The 21,976-nt window shown below is 52.6% G+C and overlaps 9 protein-coding genes across 9 annotated transcripts; 5 read left to right on the top strand and 4 right to left on the bottom strand.

Moving 5' to 3' along the window:
- Positions 1–858: 858 nt before the first annotated feature.
- Positions 859–2,704, top strand: EV422DRAFT_570110 (uncharacterized protein; the record flags this gene model as incomplete). Its single annotated transcript, XM_053072839.1, has 7 exons — positions 859–1,075; positions 1,146–1,307; positions 1,376–1,726; positions 1,852–2,085; positions 2,183–2,283; positions 2,356–2,448; positions 2,528–2,704. 7 exons carry the CDS (start codon positions 859–861, stop codon positions 2,702–2,704), a joined length of 1,335 nt encoding a protein of 444 aa, XP_052922927.1.
- Positions 2,705–3,425: 721 nt separating this feature from the next.
- Positions 3,426–4,532, bottom strand: EV422DRAFT_499454 (uncharacterized protein; the record flags this gene model as incomplete). Its single annotated transcript, XM_053068083.1, has 4 exons — positions 3,426–3,702; positions 3,771–4,009; positions 4,078–4,177; positions 4,264–4,532. The coding sequence occupies 4 exons, from the start codon at positions 4,530–4,532 to the stop codon at positions 3,426–3,428; spliced, it is 885 nt and encodes a 294-aa protein (XP_052922926.1).
- Positions 4,533–5,710: 1,178 nt separating this feature from the next.
- On the top strand, positions 5,711–9,192 carry EV422DRAFT_539444 (nuclear condensing complex subunit). The gene is made up of 12 exons (XM_053071062.1): positions 5,711–6,013; positions 6,076–6,217; positions 6,280–6,456; positions 6,523–6,717; positions 6,791–6,869; positions 6,924–7,020; positions 7,088–7,164; positions 7,234–7,435; positions 7,496–7,592; positions 7,659–8,468; positions 8,546–8,744; positions 8,814–9,192. Exons 1-12 carry the CDS (start codon positions 5,779–5,781, stop codon positions 8,856–8,858), a joined length of 2,355 nt encoding a protein of 784 aa, XP_052922925.1. The 5' UTR covers positions 5,711–5,778; the 3' UTR covers positions 8,859–9,192.
- A 670-nt stretch (positions 9,193–9,862) lies between these two features.
- EV422DRAFT_603280 (uncharacterized protein) lies at positions 9,863–11,853 on the top strand (the record flags this gene model as incomplete). The annotated part of the gene is made up of 2 exons (XM_053073737.1): positions 9,863–10,115; positions 10,151–11,853. The coding sequence occupies 2 exons, from the start codon at positions 9,863–9,865 to the stop codon at positions 11,395–11,397; spliced, it is 1,500 nt and encodes a 499-aa protein (XP_052922924.1). The 3' UTR covers positions 11,398–11,853.
- EV422DRAFT_603277 (WD40-repeat-containing domain protein) lies at positions 11,746–13,373 on the bottom strand (the record flags this gene model as incomplete). The annotated part of the gene is made up of 8 exons (XM_053073736.1): positions 11,746–11,882; positions 11,953–12,200; positions 12,258–12,334; positions 12,400–12,532; positions 12,606–12,718; positions 12,778–12,847; positions 12,918–13,208; positions 13,276–13,373. The coding sequence occupies 8 exons, from the start codon at positions 13,371–13,373 to the stop codon at positions 11,746–11,748; spliced, it is 1,167 nt and encodes a 388-aa protein (XP_052922923.1).
- A 99-nt stretch (positions 13,374–13,472) lies between these two features.
- Positions 13,473–14,667, top strand: EV422DRAFT_199679 (b9 domain-containing protein 2-like protein). Its single transcript, XM_053065279.1, has 5 exons — positions 13,473–13,741; positions 13,821–13,854; positions 13,925–14,014; positions 14,084–14,182; positions 14,242–14,667. The coding sequence occupies exons 1-5, from the start codon at positions 13,592–13,594 to the stop codon at positions 14,394–14,396; spliced, it is 528 nt and encodes a 175-aa protein (XP_052922922.1). The 5' UTR covers positions 13,473–13,591; the 3' UTR covers positions 14,397–14,667.
- A 112-nt stretch (positions 14,668–14,779) lies between these two features.
- Positions 14,780–16,407, bottom strand: EV422DRAFT_199719 (uncharacterized protein). Its single transcript, XM_053065280.1, has 2 exons — positions 16,157–16,407; positions 14,780–16,087 (listed from the first exon to the last, which is right to left on the bottom strand). Exons 1-2 carry the CDS (start codon positions 16,186–16,188, stop codon positions 14,938–14,940), a joined length of 1,182 nt encoding a protein of 393 aa, XP_052922921.1. The 5' UTR covers positions 16,189–16,407; the 3' UTR covers positions 14,780–14,937.
- Positions 16,408–16,420: 13 nt separating this feature from the next.
- Positions 16,421–20,916, top strand: EV422DRAFT_590026 (uncharacterized protein). The gene is made up of 5 exons (XM_053073517.1): positions 16,421–18,292; positions 18,369–18,654; positions 18,724–19,398; positions 19,464–19,564; positions 19,651–20,916. Exons 1-5 carry the CDS (start codon positions 16,628–16,630, stop codon positions 20,752–20,754), a joined length of 3,831 nt encoding a protein of 1,276 aa, XP_052922920.1. The 5' UTR covers positions 16,421–16,627; the 3' UTR covers positions 20,755–20,916.
- On the bottom strand, positions 20,917–21,875 carry EV422DRAFT_539437 (translation machinery-associated protein 16). The gene is made up of 2 exons (XM_053071061.1): positions 21,297–21,875; positions 20,917–21,219 (listed from the first exon to the last, which is right to left on the bottom strand). The coding sequence occupies exons 1-2, from the start codon at positions 21,670–21,672 to the stop codon at positions 21,050–21,052; spliced, it is 546 nt and encodes a 181-aa protein (XP_052922919.1). The 5' UTR covers positions 21,673–21,875; the 3' UTR covers positions 20,917–21,049.
- Between the last annotated feature and the right edge of the window lie 101 nt (positions 21,876–21,976).

The raw sequence follows: 21,976 nt of genomic DNA, 5'->3' as shown, positions 1-21,976 counted from the left end.
TTTCGCTGCTCAGAGCCACCGCTTGACTCGATACCTTATCGCCACCTTGGTCATCAACGCGCTGTTCTGCTTGGGCAAAATCGTCGAAATCTACGCAATAAACCGCAACGCATCCATGCGAATCTTGGAACAGCCTTGGATAGCATCCGTGGCAAAATTAGCGGATACGCTGCCGGTTTATACCGCCATTGTCTGCCTCATGGAGGCGCTATTTTCTTTCAAAGGGTCGAGATGTTCAGGTTGTCCGTCGACTCATATCCTCGGTCGATCAAGATCCTCAGCTGATATGCCCGCTACCCGCATTCACCATTCTTGTCCTGTGGATCTCCCCTTTCTTCCTCGCCATTGCAGTATGATTTATATACCAATTCGATGCAGTCCCAAGCGCACTTTCAAGAGCTCGGTACCGGCTCTCTCTTTTCTACCGTTTGAGACTTGGTCGAAAGTGTGGGTAGGCGTCCCATATCTATGTGGTACGGGCACATGCCCGTGGACGTAACTTCCGCCAACACCTTCGTCCGAGCGAGTGCATGCAGAGTAAATGGAGTGCAATCAAGTCAATTTCAAGTCCGCAGCAGCGAGACGCGCAGTGACTTCACGCGCTTAAGGCCCAGCTGTCGACTTTCCACGCGCTCCGCCTCCCGCCCCATCACACTCTGACCCACTCCAAACTCATCCAACACACGCAGCAGCCATTGGACCCCCTCTAATTTCCTCCCGCTGGCCAGCCAAGAAGGATAGAGGAGTACAGCGTCAAATCCCGCTACTGTGGTCCTAAATTTGTTTTGCAGTCGAGCGAAATCGCGGTCGAACACCCCAAACGCCTGAACGCGTTTTCACCCCACTAAGTCCGTCAAAATGAACGGCTACGCAGGGAACCCGGTCTTCACCCGGACCAGGAGCAAAATGGCCATGCGAGGAGCAGGTGCTGATAGCGATTCGGAGCCGGACGATGATCCAGCACCTGAGTCGGAGCAGAGTTCTGTCAACGTGACACCTGCTAAAACGCACACGCACGGTGGGCTGGTTTTTGCTGGCTTAGCGGATTCCGAACCCCCTAACTTCCAGCTGGAAGGTATGTTGGTGGACGCTACTGACTCTGTTTTGATACGCTGAGCTCACAAGGTTATCCATCATTTGGATAGCATTGAACGCTTGTATGGCTTCCATCAGCCTTGATGGTGCTCGTGGGAAGGCATGCGTTCAAGGGACGTTGGAAGTGCTGGAATTTGATTATATGACGCCGATCCTCCCGTCTCTAGAGGACCTTCAGAGTTTTCAGCAGGAACAAGAAGAGTTTGTGACTGGTCTGTATTTCTGCATACGGTACTCCCTGTTTTCGATGGCATGAAAGCTCACATTGCGAAATGTTTAGAGTGCGATTACTATCCCAGTGATGACGAGGAGGAGGATGGTGTGCCGCCGCCACCCAAGGACTGGCGCCTCCGTGCTCGAAAGACATATAAGGAGCTCTTGGATGGTCACAATCATGCAGCCCATGCCCAGAACTTCAACATTCCAGTCGAACAACACGTGGTCACCGCCATCCAGACGCAGCCTGTAGCCGGCTTCCCACACTGGATGGCTAGAATGTCGCAGTATGACCCGAAGGGACGTCGCTTTGTGGATTTGGGACCTGTGCTCGTATATGCTCATCCCACATATCCGAGTCAAATATGCGCGGTGCAGATCTTTGGGGCGAAGCAAACGGTGCTGAACTGGCGGGGTGAGTGAGGCTTCCGAAATCAGTCCCTTTACCTGGGGGGAAGATCGTACGGTGCTGTACCAGCGGCTATACCCTTTAGCAGAGACAATCCCGAAGTGCAGTCCGGCTCACCCTGCTCTTCACAGTCCCCGAACATTTCCAGCGCTACGTCCACTTCGGCCGACGCCCCCACGAGATTACTTTCTCCACAGTGGGCCACAACGCAACGGGACTGGCTTTTGGAGGATCTATTTATATTCCGATCGCCGCTATTTACCCCGGCATACCCGTAAAAGAAAATATCACCGTCCAATCACACGTTGACAAAGTCATCACGACTCAAGATCGCTCCATTAGAACGATCAAGTTTTCTTTCGAAGGTATGTATACATCTCGAATGAAGGTGGATGCCAAAAAAAGCGCAATGATACCGGGTGTGCATGGGATTTACATTTCCTCTTCCTGCCCCTATTCCAGAAATGTATGATTGGGAGGCGCCGCCGACATACGACCTCCCGCCGCCACCGCCGCCCCGCCACCAGAAATCACCAGCGGCACTGCAAGCCTTCTGCACGGAGGTCCAAACGAGAGTCGCTATAAACCGAAATGAAAACTTCGAGCGTCGCCGCCCAACCTTTTTGACCCCGCAGAAAGTCAAGCTACCCCATTTGCTGCCCCATGTGGCGCCGCAGATGATCGAGGTTACTTCACCGTATGCGGATAGTCCGGCCTTCATTGACAGAGTGGGTATCATAAATTACAACCGAAGAACTTCGAGATCGGCACATCACAGAATACTGACATTCCCTCCCTCCATCACAGCTCGCAAGGTCCGGTTTCGTATACACGCCAAAAGAGCCCCCCTTCAAGGAAACTACCTGCGTGCACTGCTGGGCGGTGGTCTCGCAATGGGAGAATGACCTTGTGGACGTGGACGCCATCCACCGCTCGATGCCAGCCGCTACGAAATGGAAGTGCCCGTTCGCGTTTGGCGAATGAGCGAGTGCGGCCCGCGAGTCCCGTTCCCACCATCTTCATTCCGTACTCGGGGGTATGTTGACGGCGAGTTGGCTGCTTACATATGGCGTTGTTTTTTTCTTTCCTCCGACGGGTTTTGGTTTCGCGTTGGGTTTCATACCTTGGCAACGTTTTTGGGTGCAGGGAAACCAACGATGCATGTTTTGGTCAGTTTATGGTTTTGTACTTTGATAGCTTTCGCGGAGGATAACTCGAGTGCCCGTTCGTATTTGAGGCACAGGTCTCCTCTGAATGTATGTGCACATATTTAATAAACTTCAACCGCACCTTGAGCCTTATCGAGAAGGGTCTTGTATCATTAGAGAAAGAATGTACAATAAGGAAGGATTAAAGAGTACAGTAACATATCGCAACAGTAACATATCGCAACCGCGGGCGCCGCCTTCAAGAAAAACGGGGAAGCATATAATTCTGGCGGATGTGTTGTTTCGCGTACAAGGGTATATTATTTGTCATTGTCCCACCCTTCCCCATGTCATTGGAGGGCGATGGGGGAGCCAATGTCCGAAACGGCGAATAGGCTATTGCGGCTATTGCTCATTTCACGGTCAGGCAACGAGTCGAACGGTTTCGCGATCCGCCTCGTGGTCCCCACGTCGAGGTCAGCCTCGAGTTCCAAAAATGTCGGTAGAAGGGTCCGCTCAGACGTATTGGCCGTACGCCTTCCGACCTCCGAATCTCCTCAAGCCTGTCCCTCCTTGACCTCCTCCTCTTGGACCCTGCCCCGGATCCACGCAGCAATCTTCTGTCCATACAGCGCCGGAATCAGCGCGAGTACCGACATGCTTAACAATTTCAATAGCACCTCCGCCGACAGGATGTCCGCGAATGAGTCGAGCTGCGCCAATGTTGCGGCAGCCTGCACGCAGATGTAGTTGTAGGGCATCAGGCCAAAGAAGATGGAGAGAAAGAATGGTAGGACTGGTACGCCGACGAAGGGCGAGGCGATGTTCAGGAACCTTTTGGAAGAACATGGCAGGTAAGGATGACGTAGAAAATACAACAAATTAGACCAGAACAGACATACCAATTAGGAGAGAATGGGAAAAGCCTCAGAAAGAGCAAGTAGTAGAATAGATTGCCTGATTCTCGATTTATCTCCACCCGCCGCCGCAGGTATCCCAGCTTCGACCGGGCGAATCGTTCCACAACCATTTCGCCCACAACGATTTCGGAGATCAGGTAGCACAGTGTGGAGCCGATAGCGGTGAATAAGGAGACGAAAACAAAGGCCCAAAATCCGTAAAGAAGACCTCCTAAGATATTCTGCGTGATGAAGGATTGCGTCAGCAGTGGACAGACTTCACGTTCTCAACTCAAACGAGCAAGCATACCATCAGAGCGGACCCTGGTATCGAGAATGTTTGCTTGAATATATACACCGCCGTGAAGAGCGTCAGAACAGGAACGAAATGTGCGTTGGAGTAGTTTTGTCTTCAAGATGTGAGAAAACCGGTCAATCATTCCGCAAGACAGGCCCGAAACGAGAACGCTGTCTCATATAAAAGATCCACACTCACAATATAACCGACTGACTCTTCACATCGTCGAAATTCTTCGGTAAATGAATCTCCTCCTCATAATCCGGCAGGTTGTGTCCCATCTGATACAAGACGAACAGCCAGCCCCCAAAAATCGTCACCAGCGTCCCTAACCGCAGTATTACGGCGTTGCGCGCAATAGGAAACGCCGCCGCGTATGACGATTCTGCCGACAGAACCGGAAGCGCAAAACGTCCCCTCCTCCACCCCTGGCCCCCTCTTATGTCCGCCGGGCCCGGTAATAACATTCTTCTACTATCTGGCGTACTCGGCGCTGATGAATTCGTTCGTGTCGGAGAGACTGGGGGTGAGGTGTGCTCCGAGGCTGGCGCAAGCAGAGGCTGTAGGTCCGGCCGTTGTTCGTCCTCGCTCAAGAAAGACGACTGTGGGTGTGAATTCAATTGGCCCATGCGGACGGTTGTTGGAGGGAGGACGACTTTGGGTGATAAGCTGGAGGGCGAGAATTGTAGCTCCTGGTTCATGAATGAGAGCGAAGTGCGGCGGTTAAGTGCGACAGCAGACACTGCTGCAACACGAGGGATGGACATAAGGCGAGCTCGTTGTGTGCGGTGCTTCCGACCGCGATTTCTCGGCAGTGACCGAAAACAGTGTGGAAGGGCGTACGTAGCCTCCAAAGTTCGTTCGTGAGTTGGCCCTGTGGCGGTGACTACACAACACAATGTGGTGACGGCTTTCGTGACGCAGTCACCGACAGACTCCAAGGCAGTGAATTGTGACGACCTTTCCTCACTGGCAAGTCGGAGGAAACTCTTCTGACGTCGCCTAGATAGACCCTACTCCGGTGTACTTGCGCTACTGGCGTTCGATTTCCTCCTTGTGTATATTCTCGCGAAAATGTCGTGGCTCTTGCTTCTGAGCAGCACATAGAATATAGAATCAGGAAGACCTTTGCGCCCGTAAGTGTCGATGGCTCCTGGGGGTGCGTGGGAATGTGCGTGCAAGGCTTGGCTTACTCCACGCGATTTTGCCGAAAAACACGTCGAAAGTAGCGGGCGAGGAAAAGCGTGGCACTTGGGCTCCTTTTTGCCTTTTAATATCTAGGTTGACGAGATGCTCCGAAAGACAATTCCGACGCAGGTAGGTTTTAAGAGCATTCGAATGACCCGTTCACATTACTGTACTACGCTTTTGCAGGCGTGTATAGCCGACCTCTATACCATGACATCCATTATGTAGCCGCAAAAGCCCGAATTGGTTTTTTCTCCGACGCGAGGCGTTTGAAAAGTGAGATGAAAACTGGCGGCCACTCACGAACGGCCTTTTTGGTTAGTCATCGACGCGTTGCGAATTTAACCGCGGACGGATGTGTGGCATCGTGTTCTTCGGTTTCGGAAACGTTGTTCTTCAGTTGCGTGTCGATGTCCGAAATTCCAAATGCCGTCCGAATGCCGTCCGAAACCGGGCATGGCGAGCCTTCTTCCCACGAGGCTCCATGCAGCATCTTCGTTTTGACCATCTGAGCAGCGAACCGCCATGACGGTGCAGACGATCTTTCAGGACGCCGTGCGGTCGTCGGCCACACATCGGAAGAACTATGTCGCGCTTCGCAAACTCCACCTAAAACGCGGACGAGAGGTTGAGAAAGACATCCTGAAATGCGTCGCACGGATCGTCCCGCTGAAGAAAGGCTTTTTGGAGGCCGAGAGAGGCTTGAAGTTTCTCGACGTCTATTTTGAAAACTTTAGGAACGATGCGCCCGACTCTGAATGTAAGTGGTATGTTTCCACACGGGTTCCCAAGCCAACAAATACTTATAGCCGACCATATCAGCTAGCGAAAGGGTGTTGCTTGACGCGCTGCTCAATAGCTTGTTGCAGTTCTCCGCTAAGGGTCTAAGGGCGAAAGACAAGAACGTCCGATATCGATCTTGTCAACTGGCTCAGGTGACATTGAATCACAAGGAAGATCTTGAGTAAGGCGCGACTTCGACTGCTTCATCTCCGTCACGCGCTGAATGAAGTGTTTTGTTTCTAGGGATGACCAATTCACGATTATGCGAGATGGCCTTATCATGAGGACCCGTGATAAAGAGGCTAGCGTCCGTGCGAAAGCTACTTCAGCGCTGTCCAGGTTGCAGGATTCTGGGGACGAGGAAGATGACTTTTTGATTCGGCAAGTGATGCTGAGTCTGTTGCGGTTCGACTCACATGCGTAAGTATACTTTCGTTTTTGATAGTATGAAAAATGTTTTCCACAATCGAATTCTTCGCGTTGCAGGGATGTGCGACGATCCGCCGTGCTGAATATATCCGTGGACGACGAAACGCGTCCGTTTCTTCTCCAACGAGTCCGGGACGTAGATCCCAATGTTCGAAAGGCCGCTTATGATCAAATTGGCAGAGAGGTCCAAAGCGTGGACAGCTTAACAACCGAAGAAATTGAAGCTTTGCTCGGCAGCGGACTATCCGACCGGTTGGCACAGCTCGTCGAAGGGATGCAGCCGAGAGTCTTGCATATCTGACGCACCCATTGCTTTTCCCTGCAGCAACGCCAATGTCCAGAAAGCGTGTGTGGAGCTCATGTGCGACAGGTGGTTGCCGCAATACGATGACAAGATCTTACTGGTACGTGTTTCTTTGCTTTTATTCCTTTTCTTCTGGCTGACGTGCTCGGACCAGCTTCTTCGACAAATGGATGTTATGTCGGGCAGCGCGGCGGAAGCTGCTGCCAAGGCATACATGCTTGTGAATCCTGGTATCACCGCTGCTTATGAAGGTAAAATCACTCCCTGATCAGACTCTTATGCAGTTACGTGTTCTGATTGGAGTTCGTGTCATATCAGATGAAGCGTGGGATAATCTCGATGAAGAGGAGGCGTTTTTCCTCTGCGCTGCTATTTCATTCTTTTACGAAAACAAGGTAAGTTAGGGTAGATTGTCTGTGCTATCCCCCCTACGATATCTGAATGGCTTTGCCCAATCTCCCTAGATGGAAGATGAGCTCGAAAACGCCCTACCCCCACTCATCCGACATGCCGAGCTCTTGCAGAAATACGGCTTGCTAATGTCGCAGACTGAGAACCAGGACGAAACTATAGCGTTCGCTTTCATCTTGAAACAACTGCTTCTGATTGCCGAGTACCAAGATTTCAGCGATGAGATGGGAAGGCGAGAAATGCTGCTGGCTTTACGTAAGACAGCCCATCTCACTAGGGTCCATAACCGCAGCTGATTAGTTTACTGGGTCATAGGGGACATGGTCAGCACTTTGGACCTGTCTAAGGAAAACATTCTGATAATTGTGCGAATCATCAAGCGGCTCTCCACCAACGAGAGTGATTTTACCAGGTGTGCACGACGTGTCAATTTTCGCAGCGGGGTTTTATGATGGTTCTCTGACTCTTCTCACGCTAGGGTGGTTATCGAGGTCCTTTATACCATATACGACGCAGACCTGGCCGACAGCTCGTCCCAACCGATTGAAGAGTACCCTGATGATGAGCGAGCTCAAATGGACAAAATCGAGAAATCCTTGCTACTCCTCAAATGTCTGGACGTCATCAACTGTGTGTTGGAATGCACTGAAGAGAACCTGCAGAACAACGCGGCAATGACTGGGATTCTGGATAGCTTCATTCTCCCTGCCCTCAAGAATGAACACCCTGCGATCCAACAATCGGGATTCCACTGTCTCTCACTTGCTTGTCTCTTGGACAGAAATCTCGCAGAGACCCACTTGCAACTTTTTATGAGTGCATTCAATGATGCGAGAGAGGGCTTCTCGACGCTTGCCCTCAAGGTCTTCTTCGACTTGACGATCCTCTTTGGGACGAATCTGCTATTGGACACAGGACTCCTTATCGAGGTGATCCGCGGGACGCTACAATGCGATGACGAGAAGCTCCTTACACTGGCCGTCGAAGGTGTAGCGAAGCTGATGATGCTAGGATACTTGTCAGACGAGCTGATCCTACAGCAAGTCGTCGTGCTGTACTATCACCCGCACACGCGGAAGATGAACCGATTGAGGCAGTGCCTCAGTTACTTCCTGCCGGTGTTTGCGCATGCGTCCCACCGGAACCAGCTCCTGCTGAAAGCGATCCTAGTACCAGCAGTGCAGATCCTCGCCCAAGAGCACCACGTGAGCAAGGACCTTATGATCCAGCCGTTGCAGATCGCTCAGCAGTTGGTTGACTGGACGGATGTGCGCAAAGTAGTGGGCAGGTATGCATCTCTTAGCCCTGCGAGGCTGTTTCCGAAGAGTTTCTGTGACGCTCACGCCGAAGTTCATCTGCCGACAGCTTCAATCAGAACTCGACAGACGTTGACTCAGGCATCCACGCTGATCTCGCCATCGAGATTCTGCACGCTCTGCTGAACGAGGCCGAACCGTCCGTTATGAAACTATATGCCCAAATGTTGGGCAAACTGTATATTGGCCAGGACGCCGGGGAAACGCGTTTGCGCACAATTGGCGAGCTGGCCTCTTCTGCGTTAGGGGTACGTGCTCTTGATCATTCTCAGGAAACGCTTGATGCTCAAACCATTCGTTCTTTGCTTGCCTTTTAGATTGCGCAGAAGGGATCCACGTTCGTCTTGCCTCTGAAGCGGTAAGTGTCATCTCCGATGATCGCAAAGTCGGATGCATATTCTTCCAGATTTCCCACAATTTCCACGACCCGCAGGTTCGCGAACGCTGTTGCTGAGATCGAAGTAAGCACATCCGTAGCTGAATAAGAGCATGAACGTGGACGTGCTATCGGCGATCATCTTGGGGGCCGAGGAGGGACATTATGTACAATCAAGCTTTAGAGTAGGGGTCAAAGACATGGACGTGCGTCAGCCAGAGGATAGATTGGTCGGTCTTGATTGATTGTCTTTTTTGCGTAAAGAAATACATGGCGTATAAGCTGGCCATTCCGATTGTCCCGCTTTTTGGTGGTTCGAGTGGTTCAATCACTTGCGATTCATCAGTGTGATTGTGCTTTCAACATCTTTTTTTTCTTAAGTTGAATGGTCCTGTGTAGATACATATATTCACGTCTCAAGGCTTTGTTCCTATTCAGCAACGCGGCCCGAAGTCTCGGGAGACGGTAAATGCGACTGACAGGATGGGATTGGGCCGGTACTGTCAAGCGTCAACGCCAGACTGAATGACTCGACAACTTCAATCCCCTCCACAATTATTTCTCAATAACGAGACGTCAAATCCATGCGGAGGAACATCGAAAGCTTTCTCACGCTTCGAAAACCTTTCCAGAAAGAGCATACCCCTGCCTTCAACCGTAATGAACCATGTATGTAGACTTGAACGGCCCAGGCGGACCGTTGCAGCCCCCTCACCCAGGTGGAACCTCCGCCAGAGAGCTGTCAACCCTCCCACACCGCGAGTCATGGCGACCGACGGCCATTGGACTGAGACTACTCAACAGAGAGGGGTTTCAGCACCTCGTCTCGTGTCAACTTTTTTGAGTCGATTGATTGTCGTCGACTCCCGAACTGATGAGGTAGAACGTTGGCGATACCAGCAGATATTGACGAGAAGAGCATATCTGACGCATAGGTTAACTATGTCATAGATCGCACAGGAATTTGAAAATCAAACTACGGACAGAAGAATGTCGATTGTCGAACCCTCGGTCGAGAGCGCTTCCGACTCTAGCGTCGGCAATGCAACACCGGGGCCGCGCGGCCGCATCCCGCCCGGTCTGCATTCGGTGGAGTGCATCGATCTGACACGAACCCCCCGTCTTCAAGCAAAGGCCGACGCACCCACGGACAGCATTGACCTGACTGACGACTGGTGGGACGATAGCCTCGTGCACGAAGCGTCGTGTGCGGCGGTTGATTCTGCTGCATCAGACGTAGCTGGTGATGGTCGCTGGTCGATGACGACACAAATGTAGAGGACTATGAAGAACCAGAGTTTCAGATCGGGATAATCGAACCAGAGTATCCTGAGGATGACGAGAATCAGGAGGAACCAGACGCAGAGGACTATGAAGAACCAGAGTTTCAGTTCGAGATAATCGAACCTGGGGATTCTGAGGATGACGAGAATCAGGAGGAACCAGACGCAGAGGATGGGATGAAGAGGGACGCAGAGCAGTGTCGGCAAGAATTGGTTGACATTCCCTCGGTAGAAATCACGATCAGTGACCCGGCGGAACTGGAAGCTGAGACCGGGATGACCGGCGGTGCTGAACAGAAAGAAAAGGAAGAAGTAGCTACGAAAGATACCGTTGGCGGTATGAGCGCGGTGAACGACAGTACTGCGCGAGAGAAAGAGTCTGCGGACAACACTCCTCAACCGCCGGAACGGGTGCCAGACCGGGTCGCACAGCTCATCATCGCAGACTCCCAAATGGTTCTAGCTGCCGACAAATGGAACGCTTCTAAAGCCGCCGCCTGGAGTCTCGCGCAACCACCGCAACTCAGAGAAACTCTCGAGCAGCTCCCACAACTCGAAGAAACTTTCAAGGTGCTCCCGCAACTCGTCGAAAGTCTGAAGCAACTCCCGCAACTCGTCGAAGCTTTCACGCATGCAGCTCAATCACAGGCTAACATGGCTCAACATGCAGTCAAGTCCGCAGCCGGTCAGCCAGGAAAGCAGCTCGCAAACACAAACCATCGACGATCATCCCGAGCCGCGTCCTTCAAAGGCACTGGACAAACGAATGAAAGATACCTCTGCGTCGCCGATGCTTTCATCCGACATCCCCTCGCTCTTGAGCGTCCCGACGCACCACCCCTCCACAGCCGACAAGGAGTCTACTCCGAGCACCGCCGCACATACCGACCAAGTCACAGACAACCCCCTCACCGACCACGTCGAGTACCACATCCATCGCCTCCACGCACAACAACACGACATCCCAACATCCTCCCCCAACCCCAACAGCCCCGCTACACACCCGAAGAAAAAATCGTCCGCGTCCCGCGCCGCAACCACCGCCGCATCGCAAAGCACACGGCGTTCCTGGTCTCGCTGCACTCTCAGATTGACAAGCAGTCGAGGGTTATCCGCAAGCAGGGGAGGGAGTTGCAGGTCTTGAAGGAGAGGTTGAGGGAGGCGGAGAGGAGGGTTCGAGGGAAGGGCACGGAGAGGGAGGAGGCGGAGAGTAATGCTGGGGATATGGAGATGGAGGTGTGAGCCATGTGAAAGATGTCGGGAAGTCGGCGTTTACGTATGTGTGCAGTTGTAAAATTGTTGATATCGAGTGAAAACAAAACAGATTCGCAGATAGGGCATGGAATGAGAATTCGACGCCATGCGTTCGTTTGTACTCGGTACTCTGAAAGAAATGGAATTTTGGCGCCATTCTGCTCAGGTGTTTCCATTGGTGCTAGTATACATGTCTCCCTGAGCCTATAAATAAGAAAGCCGATGGGCGAACTCGCCAAGCTCTAGCTAAAGCATTGTCCGGAAGCTCTGCAGCTGGTGACCCTTTCTAGCTTGATCCGATCCGTGACCATTACCCTGGCGCATCAAGCGATGTTCTCACGCCTTTCCCTTTTTCTTTTTCGCAGGCCCATTTGAGGTGTCGCCTTTCTTTTTCCTCTTATCGTGCTTGTGCGGAGGGTGACCAGCAGCCTTGCGCAGCTTGCTCGTAGGATGGTAGTCGGGCAACTCGTCCACTAATGGAGAAGTGTACGGTCAGCTATCAGATGTTCACACTTAAAGCAAAGTCGGACGGCCGCTACGTACCCGACTCCGTGCCTAACTTGTTCAGGTTCGCCGCCAACGCCTCGGACGTGCCGTCGATCGCGTATAGACCGTTCGCCCCTCTGCTAGCCACTGCCAGCACCGGGCCTTCAGAAAGAAGACCTATCGCGATCCAGAGCTTCCCTTCGGAGTCGAAAGCAACATTCAGAGGCTCATCAGCAACATCCAGCTTCTGGACTTCCTTGACATCTTCGGGGTTCGATGCGTCAAAGATCAGGACTTGGTTGACGCTAATGATGGGTCATGTCAGTGATTCATGTTCCACAACCATACACGAAGATCCTTACAGTTCCAGCGTGACGACAAAGAGGCTACTTAATGGATGGCTGGTGATTGATGTTACGACGAAGATGAAGGGGTTGTCCTGTAATATGCATATTCATGAGATTTCCAAACATTGGAAGTGCTGACGGTGTTGAGCACACGGACCTGCGGAACAGATAGCTCAATCTTTTGAATGATCTTCCCTGTCATCCAATCCCATGTGAGTAGGAAAGGGTCACCTCCGCCGGAAATGAGTAAATTAGGTGCGAAAGATGGGATATGGATGCTCGAGATGAAACTGGAAGGACACAGGACATGATCTGAGCGCCTGTGTGACGGCGGCTGAACAAGATATGTTTCCGAAGACGTACTCGTTGTGGCCGAGACAGAACTGTAAGATGTCGAACGCCAGTGGGTATCGAGACACGCGAACTTTTTCGTCCCGATCCGCCGTGAGAAGATACTGCCCATCATGCGACAGAGCCTGCACATAACGGATGAGTACGGTGAAGACAAAAAATGCCATCAAACACATCATAGTACCATGTCCGTCAACATGGAGACATGCCCCAGTATTAATGCTTCCTTATCAGCGGAATCATTTGATTGAAAGCTGCAGGTTGCACGATCAGTAACATTCGGCGTGGACGAAGCGGTGCCATGCTGTAGGGCGAGTACCACACCTGTACACATCTCCAAACTTATCTCCAATAAGGAGTTTGCTACCGTCTCCATTGAAGGCAACACAGTTGGCCCTCTTTATTGTGACTCGGCGGCTCAACCTTTTCCAGGTCGCCACATCCCAGCAGACAAGATCTTTGTTTTCACTAGTAACTGCTAAGCGTTTCGTTTGCGGGTGGAATGCAATGGACCTAATGTTTCCATTCGGAAAGTCATCGTCTGCAATGAGGTTGGCTCCTTCGGTTCCAGGCAAGGAGGCTTTAGAGGCCGGGGCCACCAGCACTTTGCCAGAGCTTCAACGAAGAGACAGAGTCAGAATGTACGAAACTTCCCAGGAGCAGCCATGCAACCGCTTCTCACCTGCTATCTATGACAAAGAACTTGTTGCCATATGCGGCCACCACGGCGGTGGAGCCATGCAAGGAGTGGAGACGGTGGATAGGAAGACTTAGCGACATAGTGTTGTTTACGCGGCTCCCGCAAGAGAAAGACGGTTGGAGAGGTTGTCGCTCTGGCCGTCGCTTTCCTTCCCGAGTTCGACACTGAGTCCGAGAGCCCAAAGTTTTGCGCATTGGCAAATGAACAACGCGTACCTTTTCCCGCAACGCGTTTCTGCTTGGATCTGCTTTCGACTCAACTGGTAGCTACGGCTGCTACGGCTTATGCTCTCACTATCATGGCCGAGGTCCACATAATAGGGACGCTGGCGGGCGCTTCAGGGTTCCCGTCATCCCAGCTGCGTTGCAAATGGCGCATCGTTGCTGGTGACGGCTGGCGGCTTATTGAAGGAGATGTGGAGGGAAGTACACAGGTTGACATGCCCCAGGTCAGTGAGATTTTCTCGGTTCATTGGAATTGGTGTGATGCAGGTAATTGATCGCAATTTCCCCTCTTTCTCTTTATAGGCAAGCAAGTTTACAGCATGGAGCCATCCATTGGGTATGTGTTTCCCGTCATTAAAGAGCGGTAGATCCAGATATATATATAACCTTATTGGCTTTGAAACCAGATCTACATTACGCGACGAAGACAGTGACAGGTTGGCCAAAGATACAGGTCCAAGTCCTCCGGAGAGACTGGCTGGGGCGGGATGAACTATGTGAGTATGTCTCGCAATTGCTTCGAGTTGTTTGTTCCCTCGTTGATGTCAAGTTTTCGTCTTGAGTAGATGGCTATGGCTTCACACACATCCCAACAACACCTGGCGAGCATAAGCTTGAGATAGTCACTTGGCGACCTGCATTATCAACATTTGATTCCCTCTACTGTAAGTGCTTCGGAAGTTCATGCATTGGAAGCCCACCCCACTCATAGCTGGTTGGACAGCATGGATTTTTGGCACAACACCGACGCTAGTAAACACAGACCTGGTACACACCCCCACGGATAGATTCCGCCTCACAACATGCTCAATGGGCAAAGTGCATCTCAACGTTGGCATCATTTTGCGAAATTTTGAGGGATACGGAGTCGCGATGTAGTAGTTGAGGGTTGTTCTCCGTTTTTTTTTTTTGGAATTGTTGGGGACGGGGATGTAGGAAGGCGTGTGACAGCGGCGACATACGGACGATAGCTGCAACACGCGTACATGAACAGTGGTGACTGCCACGAATATGTGCCTGGTGCTTGGTAACGCCTTTCTTATTACGCAGCCCGCATGCGAAATGTGTATATGATATATATATGTGGAAATCGTCGCAATCCATGAACGTTTTCGCACGCTGGCCCAGTAGTACACCCCAGCTTCATCGTAATAGGTCACCTTGCAAGTGCTAGTGTTCGCATGGGGGCTGGCGATTGAGGGGAATCATCTTTCGGTATCGGTAGCTCTCCTCGAGTGGCGCGCGTCAGAATGTGCTGGTGAGTAGTGGCAGAGAGCCACTTCGAGTCATTGTCCGGTAGGGCTTTAGTAGACGGATGGGCAAGCAGGGCAGAGTGGTGCGCTCGGCTGGCAGGGGCGCTGCACACAAGCTGTACGTGATCGTATGTCCTCACAAGGGACAGGACAGCAGCCTCAGCATGTCAATATGGCTTATACCTCGCCTCCCTTCGTCCTTTACTCCCTCGGTCTTGCGTTTGTTCTTGCTGCTTCTCATGGGCTACATCCGGTCGTCGCTCACGGCCATTGATCTCGACGTCTCCGCTCCATCTCACGCCTCCTGCGGACCGCTCCGCATGACCGTGCGGTCTCGACATGCCCGGATTGAACTGCGAGTGATAGAACGATGAATCCTTCTCGTGGCGCGTTCGATGGAGCCCCGGGTTGAGGAGCTGTCCCGCTTTCAGTCGTTCGGCTGCTTCGCGCTGCAGGCGCTCCGCCCGCAGTCTCTCGATGGACGATGTAGTATCATTCTTCGAATGTGATTTGGCGGGAAGGTCACGGTCTCCATCATCCCGTTCGCTTCGCGTATCTCGATGATGTCGCTTGTCTGAGTCCCGCCGATCGTCACCCACATGCCGCTTCCTCACTTCGTGACGGCTGTCTCGCTTGCTGCCTTTCGTCGCTTTAATCACAGCGCTCAGTGGATCTTCCCATCGTTTCCTCGAGTCATCCTTCGCGGCTCTTTTCTCCTTATCGGCATATTTCTTCCTTACGGCAGGTGGTAGCTCAGGAGCAGGCCCAATTGGTTTATCAGCGAGGGAGACATACCACGGCGCCGCTTTCTTGCCATCTTGGGTTTCCCCAAGATACCAAGTAAACTGGTCCGGTTCAGGAATTTTTGACTTTTTGTCGCGTTTGGAGTCGGACGTAGACGTAGGTCTCGACACCTTCTGCAGCGATTTGTGTTTGAGATCAGCCTCGGCGTCGGCGAAGAGATTGATGTGCGTTTGGCCGGCACTCTCAGCGTCTAATCCGAACTGGGTGCTTTGTGGTTTCGGCCATGGCTTCATCTCTTCGGAAACGATGAGTCCTTCACCCGCGTCGTTCACAACGTTGCCTCCTTTCGGTTCCGCTCCACCCTCCGCCAGCCCAGTCCCCTCTCCATGACCACCCACTACCACCTCGGTGCCCAGGCCCTCTCGTCGCCTCTTAGCCTGTCGCCTGAGTAACCCGAGCCGTGCTTCGCTCTCTGCTTGCAGGGCCGGCTCGCGCTTCTTCGCCTCTTCAGCGCGGGCGGTTTCCTCATCTCGACGGACCCGTTCGCGGTTCTCGGCGTTGTAAACGTGCCAGCTGTGGGTAGGGGAGCAGTATAAGTTCAAGTTCGACTGTGGTGTAAGGAACGCGGAGGGGAAACCTCACCTTTTGTGTGGGAGAATGTTCAGCTTCGGCATGACGGTCGATAGCTAACAACGGCACACGAGGAGGTCGGAGCTGCCCAATAGAACGCTACTGTATGCCCTATAATATATGCAATAGCAACTAGAACCAATTGCTGACCGCCGTTCACTTGAGAAATGACGTTCAGTCCTTCAGTCTAAGCTATCGTACAGTATGAAAACGTCAAGGCCCAACGGACGAGGATTGGACTCTGGATTGGACTATTGGACGAGGATGAGGGAGACGCGAAAGCATTGGGCTCAATGCTGGGCTCAATGGAGCCTTCCAATTGTGAAGTTGAGTTTCACGACCGCTTTCAGTGGGAGAACACTCTTACGACTCGGAGAAGCATATTGAGTACAGCTGCACTCGCTCCTTCGTTACGGACCAATTGCAAAGCCACTCCAGGCAACGGACTCCTTACGGGGCGAAGATTGCTCCAGAATTCTCACAATGGCTCTCGTGCGGCCGAGCATGATAGTGGAGCGTAAACCACTCAGCCTTCCTCCCCCAGTCATCTTCGCCCCTCGGCCCGTGCATACAACGTTGCAGAATAGTCATCTTCGAGGGATTCACGGAGAGACCGCGCCACCAGCACCGCCCGTCTTCCTTCCTCCAACCCCGCCACCACCTCCATATGACCCTTCAGCCGCACCTCCGGCACTAAGTGATCTTAGGCAGAACGCGGACGGAAGCTGGCACGTGCGACGAGGCGAGCCGAACGGTGCTGCAAATGAGACGACTGGGCCGAAGGTGCCGATACAGGGCCCCGTGGAGGACGCTGGGGTGGTGCCAGAGTACAGTCAAGCACCGCCTGAGGTGCAACTACGGAGGGGCCCCCGACAGTTGAGTGCAGGGCAGAAGAAAGCACCTGCGTACGATTTTATATATGCCGACGAGGACACGTTCGAAAACGAGATCAACGAGTTTCATAACTTCCAGGACAAGCCGCAGATGCTGGAAGGAAGGGAGGTGTTTGAGGCATCCTTCAAGGGACAATGGAAGGGCGCGAAGAGGTCGGAGAAGGCAAATTGCGTCGGATGTCTTCTGGAACAGCTAGAACTCCGTGATCCAGAGTTGCGATACAAAGCCACTACCAAACTGCTATACATTGCGCAAGGGTGCTTTGGCGAGGCACAATCTCAGGAGGAGCATCTCCAGAGCATCCGAGATAACAACGTTCTGCTGTTCGAGCTGGGAGCACTTGATCATGTGTTTGCAGCACTGAAGGTGGTCTCTGTGACATTGGACTTACTTACTCGCGTCACGGACCCGCAGCTGCTCTCGAATGAGCGCCAGTACGCGATGGACCTTGCGACGGGCGAAACATCGGCGCACATGTGCGTGCTCTTTTTCTTGCTGAAGGTGAACGGCAAGGAGGAGGCGTTCTCGCAGGAAATCACGAACACGAACCCACCTCTAGCTGCCTTCCTCTTTGGCTTGGTAGCTCAACTAGCGGAAGGAAACAGGAAGCACTATCCGGTGAAGAAGCTCCTCCTTCTGCTCTGGAACGTGCTTTTGGTGTGCTTGGGTGACACGAAACGCCTCAGTGAACTGAAGAGCGCTTCTCGGACTCTGGAAGGCCTGCCGGCCTTCGACGAAAGCCTCCTCGTAAAGTCGGTTCCTCAGGACTATCTGAACTATCATACATCCACCGCCGCTCGATACCCTGCATACGTTACGCCAGACCCTTCCATACTTCTCCCACCTCGTAAGACACTTCCAGAAGGCATTCCAGGCAATACGCGTCGCAACGTCCAACAACCATGCCTGACGCAGCCATACACATCGCCGTATGATTCCCTTCTCCCGGCTATGTTCCAGGAAAGTGTCGACCTGTACAAGAAGCACAACTACACCTCGGCATCCTTGGTACAAATTTCGCGCGAGAAAGACCGGGTGGAGAAGGAAGAAAGCAGCCGGAAGTTATCGGGAGATAACGATCGGGAGCAAAGTGACTTGACGGACCCGGCTGATGATGAGAGCAATGGCACACCGAGCGAGTTTGGAAGTGAGAGACGGCGTGAGGTCTCGGTGACAAGTCGGAACTTGAAGCAGAACGCTCAGAGAATCCGGAAGGAAGACGCCGTTAGGTTGAAGCGGTTCGAGACTCTCTATGTGAGTGGAAGGATGGATATTCCGAAGTAGAACGGCGTCTTCAAGCAAGTTGCTGACCTATCTGTTTTATTTCTAGCGTCATCTTCTGCCCCACATGGCCACGCACATAGGCATGCTGATCCGTCTCCTGTACTACGTGAATCTTGGAAGCACGACTGTGCCGGGTGGGAAGCCAGATGGGGAGGGCGAGAAAGGCGGAGGGTTAAATGATGATCTGGATCCGGGAATCCCTTTCAATGAGATGACGCCAGAGGAACAACGGAGCCATCTCCTCCGCGTGGACAACAACCGTCATAAGGAAGTTGTCACGAAAGCCGTCAGTGGGATTTTGATGATCCTGCTGAAAGCTACCAAGTGTCATCGTAAGCCGACGGAAAATCACTGACTGGCACTTCCTCTGAATGTTTCTGATCCGGTTTCCGTTTCTCCAGATGCCTTGAAGTTCGAATACATCTCACAGCTCATGGTGGACAACAACTGCGCTATCCTTATCCTCAAGATGCTATCTGCCTGGCTACAGAATCCAACGATTGCCTCCCCCAACTATGGAGGACCACCGTTGCTCGACCCACAAGGGAACCCGATTCCGTGGGAAAAGCCCAAATCACCCACCGCAGCGCAGGCGGCCATGCAAGGAATGGGGGCTGTACGGCTGACGAAGAGAGACGAGCCCGCGGAATTAGATTTCTTCTATTTCGCGAGGAGGGATGAAACGGAGGCAGGATCTGGCTGTGGAAAAGAGCCCGCGGCTGATGACACCACTAAGCAAACCGTTGAAACCGATGCACCGTCGACGGCATACCCAACGCGCCGTCAAAGCTCTGACCTTTTGTCACCAGATGCAGCGAATGGGTTTACGGGGGATGACAACGGCGCCGAACAGAAAACAGCATCATCGTTCCGCAATTTCTACACTGCGATCAACCTTCTCCGCATTTTACAGAAGCTCACGAAGCGCAAAACGCACAGAATCCTAGCGCTGGTTCAATGGAAAGCCTCTGCGGTTTTGAAGCGCGCGATGAAGGTCAATCATGTGGGATTGCAGCTATATGCGCTGAAGCTGTTGAAGAGTCAAATCCCGTACCTTGGGAAGAAGTGGCGGTCCAGTACGTGATTCCCCGTCAAATGTTCGGAATCAGGATAGTGGCTGATGCATTTACCATTTCTCTAGGCAATATGAAAGTAGTAACTGCCATCTTTGTGCATTTGCGCCCATACTTGAGGGATGAATACTTGGCTGGAGATGTGGACGTGGACGTTGACGAGGCGCTGGTGGGTCCACAAGCAAAGTGTGAACTGCGATGCAAGGGTGTGAACTGCGATGCTTATCTATACGCTCTATCCTACTCACCAACCAGGCGCACGAACAAAAGCTCCGGTCTCTCATCGCTTCCTACCATGAGCACCGCTACAGCTCTCTTGAAGGCCTCTCACCAGCCCCAGCGACTCATAGTGCAGATGAGGAGTCCGCAACGCACTCGCACGTCGATGAGCTGGATCTCATCTTGTCTATTTCACGCCGAGCGAGCTATCAAGGGGCAACGGACCCACAGATTCATGCCATCGCGGCTGCCTCAGGAACCCGCAATGGCCCCCCATCGTCGACCTCCTCGACATCGTCCGGATCCGTGATGCACGCTTACGACCAGTTAACTCTGGATGCCAACTTTCTGGAGAACTATGAAGAGTGGTTGCGCATGGAGGTTTACGAACCTGACAGCAGCGACTCGCCCACCTCTCCCTCCGATCATGTCTGGTCACATAACGGCTCCTTTGACCCAGACTCGGCCGATGCAAACCAACAACAGCCACCGCGCTCCCTCTTCTCCGCGACGCAGCGGTTCAGCAAAGAGATGCTCAGCGACTATGACGACACAGAATGGGATCCCTCTAACAACGCCTACTATTACGAGTTCCCCGGTGACGATGTGCCAGGCAGTCAATGGGACGAGCCTGTCGACGTCACGCCGCGAGAGGCCCTTACCTGGTCGTCGTGGGGGGATCAGGACGGCGCCGATCATGCGTACGAGTACCCACCACCTGAGGAAATTGGTGATTACGGTTATGATGAGGCCGGCGGTGACAGCCCCCCCTCCACGTGGACGGACGATTGGACACAAGATGAGACTAGAGAGGCGCACTGGGTTGAGCCGGCGGAGGACTACGGGTATCGGGATGCGAGCGATGGATATGGTGGAGGTGGTATGAATTACACCGGCCGTGAATACCATCAGGAGCGGGACGAAGATACGGCGAGCGAGGGTGGAAAGAGGAAGAGACCGATGGAAACGGGGTCCATACCAAAATCGCATTCATCGGAAAACTCCGACTCGGATGAATCGGATAGATCCGCGACGTCATTCGCGAGTGCGGATAGCGGGGTGGGAAGCTGGGAAGATAAAGATGAGAGTAAAGAAAGGAAAGCGGAAGTGCGTCGGGGAAAAGGAAAGGCAAAGGGATGAGAATCGAGCTCACACATCAGATTCTACCGTCGCCATAATGGCCCGAACATTTATCTGAATCGGCCCAGGCGTACATTCACTCGCTCACTGGGGGCTCTCGATCCTCAATTCATTTACTAGTGTAGCAGCGGACACTCGTAAAAACTTGTGAGATACAATAACTGTTCTGTAATCACTATGCAAAATGGTTTCGTAAATAAAGATGGCCAAAATTGAACTGCCTCAAGGAATCTACTCTGATCTAAATAAATACGCGTGCGACGAATGGGGTATCAAAAACTTTCGGCTATTTTCTTCATGCATCCACATCCATCCCTGTCAGTTTGCTTATCGGATCGGCGGGAGGAGCACTTGCGCCATCCGCTTTCCTTACGACGACAGTCTTGATTTCCCCAATCCCGTTGTAATCGCCTTCCCACTTCCGCAGAGCAACGACGTTTTTTGGGTGCATCATTTGCGGTACCTCTGTTGAGAGTGGGTAACACCATTAGAAATCAACACAACTCAGACGGCGTGAATTCGACGAGGAACAGCTGTCTCACCAATGCCCGTGTTGTACTCCTGAATATCCTTCGATCGCAGCGTCTTCAACAACTCCAACCGAGCCGGTGGTGGACGGCCCTTGCGCATGTTCTCAGTCAACTCCGCAATCTCCAAGTCGTAGCGGTTGATATACTGTCCAATGATATCGTGCACCTGCTCCTTCGTCGCCGCAGTGAGTTCCTCGTCTAGGGCGTACTTGAACCACAGCATCCGTTCGACTGCCCGTGTCTTCTTCACGTCTGACGCAGACTTGTTTTTCGCGAGCTTGTCTTCGCGATTCATGGCTCGCCGCATTTGGACAGCTTTGCGGGAGTATGGGTGCGCCTTTTCGGACTGCTTCACCTTCGACATCTTTATGACTCGGTTGTTCGGCATAGTTGCTGTTCCGTCGTCCGTTCAGTTGAGGTTGAGTTGTGGGAGGTCGAGGGGTTTTTTGCGCTGTCTAGTGGTCAGGCAAAACTTCGGCGAATAGGCGGCGGACGTGGCTCTGGTATTTCAGTTTAAGGGCAATTGCACAGTGTGGCCGCAGCGATTCTGAACCTGTGTGGAAACTGGGAATTGCAGTCTTGCTATTGGACATGCCCATGAGAAAACGGGGAGCCAGAACTGTAAGTGTGGCGCAGAATGGCTGCCGACGTGGCTTGCGAGAGTATCTTTGAGCAGTGACCCAACGCGTTCC

The sequence above is a fragment of the Fimicolochytrium jonesii genome, assembly GCF_025526975.1.
Source record: "Fimicolochytrium jonesii strain JEL569 chromosome Unknown EV422scaffold_24, whole genome shotgun sequence".
Classification (NCBI taxonomy): Eukaryota; Fungi; Chytridiomycota; class Chytridiomycetes; order Spizellomycetales; family Powellomycetaceae; genus Fimicolochytrium; species Fimicolochytrium jonesii.
The sequence above is the reverse complement of the archived record's forward strand: the minus strand, read 5'-3'. Positions and strand labels throughout refer to the sequence as shown.

What these genes read in the sequence shown, in the direction of transcription:
- EV422DRAFT_539444 (XM_053071062.1), top strand. Translation starts at nt 5,779, where the DNA reads ATGACGGTGCAGACGATCTTTCAGGACGCCGTGCGGTCGTCGGCCACA. An exon ending in CGATGCGCCCGACTCTGAAT is followed by an intron (nt 6,014 to 6,075) that starts GTAAGTGGTATG and finishes CGACCATATCAG; the next exon opens with CTAGCGAAAGGGTGTTGCTT. An exon ending in GGCAGCGGACTATCCGACCG is followed by an intron (nt 6,718 to 6,790) that starts GTTGGCACAGCT and finishes TTTTCCCTGCAG; the next exon opens with CAACGCCAATGTCCAGAAAG.
- EV422DRAFT_199679 (XM_053065279.1), top strand. Translation starts at nt 13,592, where the DNA reads ATGGCCGAGGTCCACATAATAGGGACGCTGGCGGGCGCTTCAGGGTTC. An exon ending in CACAGGTTGACATGCCCCAG is followed by an intron (nt 13,742 to 13,820) that starts GTCAGTGAGATT and finishes TTCTCTTTATAG; the next exon opens with GCAAGCAAGTTTACAGCATG. An exon ending in AACATTTGATTCCCTCTACT is followed by an intron (nt 14,183 to 14,241) that starts GTAAGTGCTTCG and finishes CTGGTTGGACAG; the next exon opens with CATGGATTTTTGGCACAACA.
- EV422DRAFT_199719 (XM_053065280.1), bottom strand. Translation starts at nt 16,188, where the DNA reads ATGCCGAAGCTGAACATTCTCCCACACAAAAG. An exon ending in AACATTCTCCCACACAAAAG is followed by an intron (nt 16,088 to 16,156) that starts GTGAGGTTTCCC and finishes CCCTACCCACAG; the next exon opens with CTGGCACGTTTACAACGCCG.
- EV422DRAFT_590026 (XM_053073517.1), top strand. Translation starts at nt 16,628, where the DNA reads ATGGCTCTCGTGCGGCCGAGCATGATAGTGGAGCGTAAACCACTCAGC. An exon ending in AGCGGTTCGAGACTCTCTAT is followed by an intron (nt 18,293 to 18,368) that starts GTGAGTGGAAGG and finishes TTTTATTTCTAG; the next exon opens with CGTCATCTTCTGCCCCACAT. An exon ending in TGGACGTTGACGAGGCGCTG is followed by an intron (nt 19,565 to 19,650) that starts GTGGGTCCACAA and finishes CTCACCAACCAG; the next exon opens with GCGCACGAACAAAAGCTCCG.
- EV422DRAFT_539437 (XM_053071061.1), bottom strand. Translation starts at nt 21,672, where the DNA reads ATGCCGAACAACCGAGTCATAAAGATGTCGAAGGTGAAGCAGTCCGAA. An exon ending in GGAGTACAACACGGGCATTG is followed by an intron (nt 21,220 to 21,296) that starts GTGAGACAGCTG and finishes CACTCTCAACAG; the next exon opens with AGGTACCGCAAATGATGCAC.